The sequence below is a fragment of the Suncus etruscus genome, chromosome 1 (genome assembly GCF_024139225.1).
Source record: "Suncus etruscus isolate mSunEtr1 chromosome 1, mSunEtr1.pri.cur, whole genome shotgun sequence".
NCBI classification, from domain to species: Eukaryota; Metazoa; Chordata; class Mammalia; order Eulipotyphla; family Soricidae; genus Suncus; species Suncus etruscus.
In genome coordinates, this window is record NC_064848.1 from 42,259,786 (window position 1) to 42,272,237 (window position 12,452).

The 12,452-nt window shown below is 35.9% G+C and overlaps 1 protein-coding gene across 3 annotated transcripts in view; it reads right to left on the bottom strand.

The window, feature by feature from the left end:
* Positions 1-2,759: 2,759 nt before the first annotated feature.
* The window catches only part of PSIP1 (PC4 and SRSF1 interacting protein 1), a 58,352-nt gene continuing 48,659 nt past the window's right edge, over positions 2,760-12,452 (bottom strand). The window contains exons 9-15 of one of the 3 annotated variants that reach the window (XM_049769367.1): positions 11,217-11,335; positions 8,311-8,366; positions 7,604-7,674; positions 7,024-7,125; positions 6,702-6,915; positions 5,438-5,549; positions 2,760-4,259 (exon numbers count right to left, since the gene is read on the bottom strand). In XM_049769367.1, the coding sequence (XP_049625324.1) occupies positions 4,199-4,259; positions 5,438-5,549; positions 6,702-6,915; positions 7,024-7,125; positions 7,604-7,674; positions 8,311-8,366; positions 11,217-11,335 (735 nt within the window). In that variant the 3' untranslated portion in view covers positions 2,760-4,198. Of the gene's footprint in view, positions 4,260-5,437; positions 5,550-6,701; positions 6,916-7,023; positions 7,126-7,603; positions 7,675-8,310; positions 8,367-9,949; positions 10,084-11,216; positions 11,336-12,452 lie in introns of those variants that run through there. The other 2 variants (XM_049769368.1, XM_049769369.1) reach the window with 2 other exon arrangements.

Genomic DNA, 12,452 nt, shown 5'->3' on the forward strand with positions numbered 1-12,452 from the left:
TAGGAATTAACATCAGTATTCTACTTTCTTAGCTCTGACTCGGTTCATTCTTGGGCATTTATTGCCCAGTATACTGTAATGAAGAGATTCAAAGGGGTGGGTATCTGGCTCAGTGCTACGGTGCTTGCTTTGTATACATACATACTGAATCCTCTCAGCACATGGTCCCCCAATCACTGCCAAGAGTGGCCAAAGACCAACATGAGTTTTTGTTGCATAAACTCATTCTTGCCACCTTACTTTAATTCTGGTTCTCTTCTGAAGACATCTAAAATCCTGTAGTTTAAATCAGACTTTCCAGAAAAACACATATAACATTGGATTCTCCAGAAACCCTCTTTGATGGACAATACATTATTGTCTTAAGATTTTTTGGAATGTCATTTTTTGTTATATTTAAATTTCATTTTCTCTTCTACGTTAAACTGAATTCTACATTCTTTTGGATGACCTTTGCCATATACATCAACTGTGTTAAAAGGTTGACAATGAATGTTGTGAACTTAAAATACCACGTGTTGGTGCATGAGAACCTGTGTTAGCTGTCTTGTATTCTTTAGCAAACTCAGTGTTAAGATAGTCTTTCTATTTTTAGTCTTGTTCATGGCTGGACTTAACATATTTTTTTACTTTTATTCAATGGTGCTAACTGAACTAACTGAAAAATTTTTTGGAAATACTTCCAAAGTCAAAAACATTTTTTTGGCTACACCTCAGAGATGCTCAGAAGTTACTCCTGATAGAAGTAGGGGTGGGAGATGTGCATATGAGATCCAGGGAATCAAATCAGGGTAGACCATTTGTAAGGCAAGGGCTACTACTCACTGTATTATAACTCCAGGCACAGCCAGTTAAAAATACTTTTGAGACATTTGTTATAAAACTGTTTTAAGCACATCAGGCAGTGCTCAGGTAGCCAACAACACGGTGCTAGGGCTTGAAACTCAGGCCTCTCTCACGTCATGTATTAAGCTCAGTCTGAGTCAGCTCCTTGATATGTAAGTATTGGGGTGAGAGGTAGAGGATATAGACCACACTGGGGATATTCAGGAAGTCATTTGATGCTGGGAATCAACCCCTGCCTCCCAACAAAGCATAATCCCAGTCCCTTAAGCTCTCCAAGTGAATTCATTTTAATGTACTCAGACTAAGTTATATCCTTGCCTGCTATTATTTCAATAACTCAGATACCACAACTTCCATTACTGTTTCTTGGTTAAATTCCCAGAATGGGGGCCGGGCGGTGGCGCTAAAGGTAAGGTGTCTGCCTTGCCAGCGCTAGCCTAGGACGGACCGCGGTTCGATCCCCCGGTGTCCCATATGGTCCCCCAAGCCAGGAGCGACTTCTGAGCGCATAGCCAGGAGAGTAACCCCTGAGCGTCAAACGGGTGTGGCCCAAAAACCAAAAAAAAAACCAAAAAAAAAAAAAAAATTCCCAGAATGTGCCAGTTCATGTTGAGTCTGTTACATAGGCCTAAAAAATGTCTTTCAAAACCAGGAAGATTACAGATATAATATTCAATTACTAAACACTGCTCATCATTTATTACTATCATCTGTAATGTGGGTAGAGTATACCAAATTTCTGTTTATTGAGCAGATTTTCTTCGTAAGACTTATTTTTTCTCTTTGGGCCCCATCCAGTGGATCTCACTTCTGGCTATGCATTTCGGGATCACTCCTAAAGGGACTCAGGACCATGAGGCGCCAGGGCTTGGGCCCAGGTCAGTTATGTGGCAAGTGCCTGGTGCCTGATTGAATGCACTGTGGTTCTAGCACCAAGTGTGTTGTTTTGGTAATAATAGTTTATGTGTTTCACTGAGCAATGTGATCCAAAAGAAGTTCTCTGTAACCCTTACAGAGCCTAATCAATGTTTCTGTTCTTGTGCAGGATTATGAATGTAGGACACCATCTTGATGTGACACTAACCAGGTAAGGTGGGATGAAGAGTGAGCTATAATCAACATAGAGATCAAAGCTCAATAAAGCCTACAATATATCCTGAGCGTTCAAAGACTGACAGTAGTCAAGGTTCTAACACAGGTTCTTGGATCTGGATTCCTCCACACACCTAAAAAGAGAAACTGAGCATACCAGGCTATATACATAAATTTTTTTCAAAAAGTTATTCAGTAGTTAGGAAAACACTGCTTTTTTTTTTTTTTTTGCACATAGAACTATGAACTAGTTTAAATAAAATCTCTAACAGACTTGTTCAGCTGTGGTTTTGATCAAATATACAAAATGAAATATTCTACAAATCAGCCTATGAAAAATTACTTAATGAAACGATTTTAAGATCAAAGAGATATACAATATGAACTGGTTAAGCCAACCCATGCAAGCAAATATATGATTATTAAAATGAAGTAGGGATATTTTTGAGTGTTGAATTATATTTGTTGGGTTACAGAAAGGAGAATGAAAATATTTCTTTTTTTTTTTTTTTTTTTTTTTTTTTTTTTGGTTTTTTGGGCCACACCCGTTAGATGCTCAGGGGTTACTCCTGGCTATGCGCTCAGAAATTGCCCCTGGCTTGGGGGGACCATATGGGACGCCGGGGGATCGAACCATGGTCCTTTCCTTGGCTAGCGCTTGCAAGGCAGACACCTTACCTCTAGCGCCACCTCGCCGGCCCCGAAAATATTTCTTTGGTTTTTCCAATGAGCTAACATTTGGGCTATCTTTTCCTTAAGTAGTGTAATTTTTTTTGACCCATGTTAAAGTTAACTAAGAAATTACTAGTACATTTTGATAGAAAAATTCTTTAATCAAAACAAGTTTACATGTTGACATTTATGGTTTAACACTAATAAATCTGTCCAAATTTAAACTGTAAGGACCAAACAGATAACGACGGGTTTAATAGTGAGAATTTCCTCAAATCAGTGGGCCATAGTTCCATTATAAGACCTCTGAAAAGCAAAACTTGAATTACAGAGGCCAAGCATACACTGCATCTCACATGCACAACACTGTATTAAGCCTATTCCCTGTATTCATAGTTTCAAACATATGAGAAGTGTCTTGTTATTGAAAACCACAATCTGACCTAATGTTAAAAATATCTTCAAATGCTATATTTTAATTACCTTTTAATTTTGTTTTTAAACGTTTATGTCGTGATTTTTAGTCCCTCCAAATATAGAATAAGCAGGCTACCAAAGCACTCCTTTGTCTGTTGCCTTCGGGTGATCAGTGTTCCCACACTTTGCAGTTCTATAACATATGCAGTATAAAATGAAAGTTATCTTCTGATATAGTCATATTTTCAATTAGCTTAGTATCCTTATATAATATTTTTATTTACTTGTATAAGAATCATCAGATTTTTTCCAATTAAAAAAATATGACTTAAGTGATTTTCTTAATGAGTATTTTAAAAAACTTCAGAAACAAGACATTGCTCAAAAATAATCTTTCCATTTTAGCTATCAGTGCACGTGATCAGACGACTGAACCCAAAAAACAGATTCATTTCTATAGATACCCATTCCACTCTAAGTCATGTGATTTAAATGAATTCCCTGCCACAAAATATCCAAATGTTAACATGAATTTTACCTCATAAAAATTGCCAGTTAAATGTCAGGTGGATATCTATTCATACAAAATGGCATACAGACCACACGTTATTACAAAGCAGTGGGATGTTAACACAATGTAGACTGAAATTGTTTTAAAATAAACTTTTGACAAAAGGAGGGAATACTTACATAGAAATGACATTTTACCTACCATTAAAAATGCGTAACTTCTACAAAATTCACAAACAGTGAAAAGACAGTGTGGTAAATCCAATTATCTGTAAAAACTATGCACAAACCCCACAATATTTTGGGAAAGAGGAAAACTGTACATGTAGCTCTTAAAATGACTTTTTTTTTCCTATTCTCAATTACACATTAACATACACACACTAATTGAAAATATGCTACAACCAATGTCTGGAAAGGCATTTAACATTTTCAAAATGGATTCCCCCGATGTGTACTCTACATTGTAGCTGTTAATACTGCACAAGTACAATCAGCAATGTTTACTTTTAAACAAAGGTAAGGGGGTTTCCTCCCTCAATACAAGTTGTAGACATCAAAACCTATGCTTATAAAATTTTAAAACTTCCAGCAATCTAAATATTTCAAATGAAAACCATTACAAACTTCTCAAATGTTCTTATGTTCCAGGTCTATCAACCTAGTTATCTAGCGTAGAATCCTTCAAAGATATTTCAATTTCTTTCTCTTCACTGGATGGCCTAAAAAAAGGGAAAGAAAGGTGGGATGAAATGCAATTAGGGTTTTTTCCTCGGTGGGATGGGGGCATTGTGTATATTAAGTTTTTTTAATATAAAAGTTTGAGCACTTTTAAAACTTGCTTTTCTACAGTCTTCACTCCCAACAGATGGATTGCAGATCAAGAAAGATCACAAACCTGATAAGCTGATAAGGAAAAATAATGTTGTGACAGAAGGTAGAGTGCTTCCTTTGTGCATGGACAACTGGGTTTGATCCCTAGCATCCAGAGTTCCCTGAGCCCTGCTAAGAGTGATCTCTACTAACAAGTATGGGCCCAACACAGAAAAAATAAATGATTAGAGGCCAGAGAGCTAGAGCAGTGGCATTTCCCTTAAATGCAAGCTGAACCAGGACAGACCTGGGTTCAATCCCTGAAGTTCCATATGGTCCCCTGAGCCAGGAGCAATTTCTGAGGGCATAGCTAGGAGTATCCCTGAGCCTGCTGGGTGTGACCCAAAAACAAAAAAAAAAAAAAATCCCAAAAATGACCAACTATGATTAGCACATCTAGTTACTGTTATTATGGAGTATAAAAAATAGCCTGTGACTCAAGATCTAATTGTGTTATCCTGTAACAATTCAGGAAAGATTGAACTTAAAGTAAAATACTACTTAGTAGTGGTATTTTTTTTTAATTAAAGAAAATAATTTTTATTGAAATAAAATCATTGGGGATAGGAGATGTGTTCAAGAACATAAACGTGTGGGGCTGGAGTGGTAGCACTAGAGGTAAGACATCTGCCTTGCAAGCGCTAGCCTAGGATGGACCAAGTTTGATCTCCAGCGTCCCATATGGTTCCTCCAAGCCAGGAGTGATTTCTGAGTGCATTGCCAGAAGTATAAGCGTAAGGGTGTGGCCCAAAAACAAACAAACAAAAAAAGAGACAAATTTGTCTTTAACAGGGTGATTAAAAAGCAGAGATATATGAAACAAACCTGTCTTGAACACAGGCTTGAAAAGGCAAGCAATTCTTATTATAGTCAAATACAAAATACCAAAGCAGTTGTAACTGGATTTTTTACATTTTATCCTACAATTTTCATTTTTTGCTTCCTGAAGTCAGTAACTAGAGATCAAAATACAAAATAACCTTGGAACAGCAATGTGATTTTAAAGCAAAAACAAACATGCCCTTACTTTTTCTTACTGCTGGCCTCATGACTGTCTTTGCTTTCTTCATTACTATCACCATTATGTTGTGGTTGATTACTGTCTTGATTATCAGATCCTCCATTCAGAGTCTTTGAACCTTTAAGGTGATTCAAAAAAAAAAAAAACTGTTAGCGCTTCTAATACTTTAAAATGTTCTTCCTCTAAGAGCTGGAGTGAGAAAAAACTGGCATGTAAACTTTGGAATATGCTGGCCCAAGTTCAATCCCAGCATTCCATAGGTCCTGAGACCTCACCAGGAGTAAGCTCTGAGCACAGCCAGGTGTGATCCCCAAAAAATAAAATAGGAGCCTTCCTCTAAAGATATATCTCAAAAGCTTCTTTCCAAAGCCCCCTTCTAACCTTGCTTCTTTTCCCATGACCACCAAGCCACACTGCCTGTCTTGTAGTCTGCAATTTCTATACCTAATGTAGCTTTTATTCAAAATTATACTGTAATATCCTTTAGTAGCTGGGGTATAGTAAGCAGCAGGGCTAATTAACTTCACCTATTTACATATACCCAAAGTGGATCATTACTTGGAAAAGGACAACTAATCATTAAATAGATACTATGGAACAAGCAGTGATACATTTCCTGAGTTCTAGGATTTCACATGCCTTATTAGTATGAGTCTTAGTTAACAAATCTGTTAGCCCAATCAGCCATTTATCATTCACTGGCAATGATTTTGGAAAACATCCCAACTAACTCTGAATTGCTAAATAAGATGCTTAACACATATAATGGCTCCCAATGCCATGTACTTAAAGTTAAAATTACTTATATGGAATATAATTTAAAATACTCTTCACAGCTAGATAAGAACATGCTAAGGCATGTTCTCTGTATGCAACTGATTCTAGAACTCCGTGTTAGAAGTTCCCAGGACCTCTTGGTGACCCTGCTCATGAGGCCTGAGCAGCACTGCCCTTGCAGCAGGTTGAGAAGTAGTGGAGGCCTTTCTCCCATCAAACCTCCCATCTCAAAATCTTGAGCACTATCCCAGAGATATGTTATAAAATGAAGATGAATGAAGTACATGAACATAGGAAGGTTACTTCTCTTTTGTAAAAGTTTACTAATATCTAAAAGTAGTGTCTTACAAATTTAAATAAAAGCATTTTAAATTTCAGAAAAGCTGTGGCTGAACACTATTTATTACATTCTAAGTGCTTTATAAGACCTTTTCATCACTTTATAACTAAAGGCCATTTTATAGAACAGTCCCAGCAAATTATTTTAACATACCTGTTTGTTCCTTTTCTAACTTTTTGTTTGGCCCTTTCTTCCCTTGATCTTTGGCTTTATTTGCTTCCTCATGCTGCCTTTGTTCGGCAAGAGATTTATTCAGCACTTGTGTGATCACAGAATCTCCTTCTCCAACCAAAAACATGTTCTTAAACTTGTTATACAACATTGTAGACTTTTCCATAATAATCTGACTAACTTTGAATCGCCGTATCTGAGGGAAAATAGATATGCATAAATGTTTTCCTGCTTAATTTTATTTTAAATAAGATGTTGATAAGGATGATGCTCATGGGTTCTGTCATGACTCAAGATCACTTACTTTTTTCAGTGTTGTAATCATCTCTGTGTGTTTCTGAGCTTGTTGCATTGTGACCTGAAGTGAAGCAAGTTCATCCAAAGCCTCAATACACCTGGCCAGATCCTTTATGACAGAAGAGTAATTCCACAATTGTTAATCGCAATCTTTGTTTTTAAAGATTACCTTTAAAAATTTCAAATAAGAGGGGCCGGGTAGGTGGCGCTGGAGGTAAGGTGTCTGCCTTGCAAGCGCTAGCCAAGGAAGGACCGCGGTTCGATCCCCCGGCGTCCCATATGGTCCCCCCAAGCCAGGGGTGATTTCTGAGCACATAGCCAGGAGTAACCCCTGAGTGTCAAACGGGTGTGGCCCAAAAACCAAAAAAAAAAAAAAAAAAAAAAAAAAATTCAAATAAGAACCAAGAGTAACAATTTGCTGTATATTGCTAGGGATTGAATCCAAGGCCTCACATTTCTAAGTACTCTACAGATGAGCTAGATTTTCCATCCCCAAATATCATTTATTTTGCATCTATAAAAGTTATAATATCATGTTAGAAAATAGAGGCTACAAAACATTTTAAATGAAGTATAAAAACACTTACAAGATGATCAATTTTGAGTGAATTTTTAATTTCAGCATGTATCCTTTGAAGTCGAGAATCCATTGATGTTTCTATAAATTAAAATGAAACATTAAATATCTTTTTTTTTTTTTAAAAAAAAAAACAGCATTTATGTAAGCACTAAGTAAGAAGTAATGGGAAAATGGTGAATTTTTTGAAGTTTTTTTTGTTAGCATTTAGTTTGGGAAATCAGCATCACTTAAATAATCTAGCTTCATGTGTCTAAGATAATCCCTCAATATCAACCCTTAAACTCTTGCTTCAGATTAAACATTCAACCAAAAATATAAAATTATCTAGCTTTTGATAATACTGTGAAAATAGGAATATTGGATAAGCTTTAAAATTAGTTCTTAGTTCCATTTTTAAGATAAAATAAAATTCATTGGTAAATTGAAGAGCTGTCTTTGTAGATTTAAGAACAGGTGACAAACTTCAAAGCTTATACTTAAGAAATTTAGTTTATAACTACCTATTTTAGACATCTTAAAAAGTGAAATAACGGGCCAGAGTAATAGTACAGCAAATGGGGCATTTGCCTTGCATACAGCAGACCCATGTTCAATCCCTAGCATTTCAGAGTCTTGCAGCATCACCAGGAGTTATTCTTGAGTACAGAACCAGAAGTAACCTCCGAGCACCTCAAGGTGTGGTCCAAACGCCAAAAATAAAGTGAAATAACTAACCTCGCTTCTTCTCCACTTTCTTAACTTCTGGCTTCTTTCCTTCATCTTTATTCTGCCTATCAAATGTTAACACAAATATTTCAAAACATTGGAACGATGTGACAATTAGCAAATGTTCACAATGTCTATTAACTTTTAAATTGGTAGATCGCAGTAATTAGCTGTTCTTAGAACTCTGCAATGCCACGGCAATGGTGCTGAATATAAGCATAAATAAAGCTCATTAAAATCAACATGCTAAAAATCTAACATCTTATCAGTGGTTATAACAATTAAAATTTTTTTAATTTAAAAAATGATGAAGATCGAGGCCGGAGAGATAGCATGGAGGTGGGGCATTTGCCTTGCATGCAGAAGGACGGTGGTTCGAATCCTGGCATCCCATATGTTCCCCCGAACCTGCCAGGAGTGATTTCTGAGCGTAAAGCCAGGAGTAAACCCTGACGCCACTGGATATAACCCAAAAACCAAAAAAAAGAAAAAGAAAATCGGGGCCGGAGAGATAGCACAGTGGTATGGTGTTTGCCTGGCAAACAGCTGATTCGAACAGATTGTGGTTCGGGTTCGAATACCCGCATCCCATATGGTCCCCCAGCCTGCCAGAAGCGACTTCTGAGCACAGAGCCAGGAGTAACCCCTGAGCGTCACCAGGTGTGACCCAAAAACCAAAAAAAGAAAAAAAAGTGGAAATCTAGATTTTCTTTCCCAAATGTGTTAAAATGCCAATTTCAGTGTCAAAGAATAAAACAAGCCGATAGGTAGTGTCTATAAATGTTTTGTGGGTTCTATGTCACATTAATCAATAAAAATTAACATGTCAGATAAGACTGACTGTTCCCCCATACATTTCCAAAGGGTAGGGAACTGGTGTGAGTTTCAAAGTTAAAGAGACTTCAACGACAGTACTGTTAAAGTATTTCTTATTTTGCCAATATATCATAATTAAATAACATTCATAAACATTTACATTAGTATTTCCACAACTGAAAAAATACTTCTAACAGCAAATTAACGATTTAAAAATAAACTTTTTCCTAACACCTCAGCTTGGAGTCCGGGCACTATTGTAAACCAATTGAAATAGACAAGAACAAAAAATATCTAAAAATCAGGTTTTTTTTTAAAAAACTTTATTTTAAAATTTTGGTTACAGTTTCAATTTTTAACAAGTCTATGGTTTAATCTCTCAGGATTAAAAAAACAATTATTAAGATTCTAAATAATTAAACAACAAGGAATTGTCAAGGTAAGGGCACAACTGCCCGTCTCTAGGGTATATAGCTATTCCAGTTTAATACCTAGCTTCAAAACAAAATGAATCTTTATATTTTCTAAATGAAATAATGTACAACCACCATCTTCATCTGAGCTTATAAATTTCAAACACAAAGCTTCATTGTAAGTTTATAAAAAACTTAACAGGAATGTTGGCGGACCTTAATATGTAGTGTGTACCTTACAGGATTTTTTTAACAATCATAACACAGTAATAATGCCATTAATGAAGTCCTCAATTTAGAATCTGGAACATTCTTCCATGAAGGGGGGAAGGGGGAAATTCAGTCCAATGAGTCTGTCTCAAGATCTTCATCTCTTGTTTGCTCCACTTGTGTTCTCTTTTCAGTAACTGGATTAATGCTTTGAGCCCAAAATGAGATATATTTTTTATTACTGTAGATTACATGTTGTTTGGCTGGGAATACAATACAATAAACTTTATTTTGCATAATGCATTTCACACAAGCTGCATCTGAAATGCTTTACAGAGCAAAACTGTCCAAGTACAAAGTTTTGTAATAACAGGAGAAGGAAAGAAAACACAAATATTAGAATTGGAGAAGATTACATTTGGAGGACATTCAAAAAGAAACTGAAACACATAGATACTGAAGAAGGACTGGGCTAGATTTACTAAGCAACAACTATTTTATAGCCTACATGGGAAGCACAATAAGTTAAAAGCAACAAACAGTCCCAACAATTTTTCAGGAAAAGGATAGAAAAGGATAGGTAACAAAAAAAAATTTTAACTTCTACAGAAGTGGTTAAACCGTTAAAGTCTCTTAAGTTAAAGGGGAATAAATTTTTCAGCTTTAGACCAATCTTTAAATACTCCCATGAAATATGAAGCTGAACTTGTTTCTATATCTTCCAAAAAACTAATCAAATGCTATTCTCATGGCGATCAGAGCTTAGAAGAGTCACGTATTTGACTAAAGAATGTGCTGCTTACTATAAAATCACCTCATTAAAACAACTGAATCAGAATAATGCATGAGACTTCACAACTCAGTAGTGACAGTGTTAAGCAAATGTAATATACATGAAGTCTTAGCATTGTCATTGTTAATTTTTCTCAATAAAATTAAAGGGGAAAGAAATTCCCACAAGAAATATATATTGTTTTCCAATATCAAAACTTAAAGGAAATCAACTTTGAACTTGACTTGCTGAGTAAAATACACTCATGCAAACACCATCAGCCTTAAAGTTTCTTTTTACTGGCTTCTTGGGTTTCTAACTGTGCTTTTGTAATTTTTTGCTGGTCTTGGGGTTAGAGGCCTGCTAGTTTTTGAAAAACAAATAGAAACACTTCTTGCATTCTTTCTCTACCAATAGGTCATCACTACTTTTTATATTTAAAACTATTAAAAGTAAATTTTCTCAAAGTTACGGTTAATTCCTATCTGTACTTTTACTCTAAAAATGACTCAGGTTATTACTTTATGAATTTAATATATTCTCAGAAAAGGGAATCTAAATATAATTATCATATAATAATTATTTTACTAACAAATGGGAAACATCACTTTAAAAGCTTTATAAGGTCTGGAAATGACATTCTATTTGTTTAAACTTTTCATGCTAGCTTATGAGACCAAATTTATAAGTTAAAAAATACTCACTGCTCAGTCTCCATTTGTTCCTCTTGCTTGCGTTTTCTATCTGCAACTTCTTTCTCATGTTGACCTTTCAGCATATTCCTTCTATGAGCAGCCTGAAAGTTTCTTCCACCTTTTCTCTTCTGTTTTGAGAAATAGAGGATGGGCTTAAGTAAACTATAAAGTCAGTGACTAGTGTTTTCATGATTATAATCTTGGGAAACATGCTAATTCTACAGGGCAAATAACTTTTAAATTCTCAAATTACACATTTTACACTATTTTCCTGTTCTAAACTCAGATTATCGTCTATGTTATTTATGCACCACTGGAGGAGTGATTTCGTTCGTTAAAGTAGAATGCCGTGTTTTCCTTTATAGCGAGGTTGTGATTTTAGTCACTGCTGATTGAAAAGTGGTCTAAATTTTAGAGCTTCTAAGTCTTTAAAAACAGGTAAGGAAAGGGGATCTGAAAGACAGAATGGAGATAAGGCGTTTGCCTTGCATGCAGAAGGATGGCAGTTCGAATCCCAGCATTGCATTCCATATGGTCTCCCGAGCCTGCCAGGAGCGATTTCTGCGCGTAGAGCCAGCAGTAACCCCTGAGCACTGCCGGGTATGACCCAAAAACAACAAAACAAAAAAACAGGTAAGGAAAGGCTTACACAACTGGGTTTGTAATAAACTATAAAAATTATCCCTGAAAGTAGTATAACTTGGGTTTGTAAGACTGTAAGAGAAAAACATGCTTTAACTATGGCTTCCAAATACTGCACATAGACCTGAATCTCTTTCTCAAAAAAATTCACATATAAAACCAAATTGGGGGGTGGGGGATCCCAAGACTTCCATCAATCTTCACAATGCTGAAGAGCTTGTACAGCTGCATCTACTTTCTTACATTTTCTAGAAAGGTAAGCTTGTTACAAGTGTATTATGACATTATATATAATTGTGAAAAGGTATAATTTTACAAAATACAATAAACTTTCAAATGCCTTTTTTTTTTTTTTGGTCACACCCAACAGCGCTCAGGGGTTACTCCTGGCTCTATCTATGCTCAGAAATTGCTCCTGGCAGGCTCAGGGGACCATATGGGATGCCGGAATTCAAACCATCGACCTTCTGCATGCAAGGCAAAATCCTTACCTTCATGCTCTCTCTCCGGCCCCTCAAATGCCTTTTTTTTTTTTTAAGTTATTTCAAGTAAATTTTTTTACGTTATTTCAGGTAGATACACAAAAGAAATATCCTGAATAAA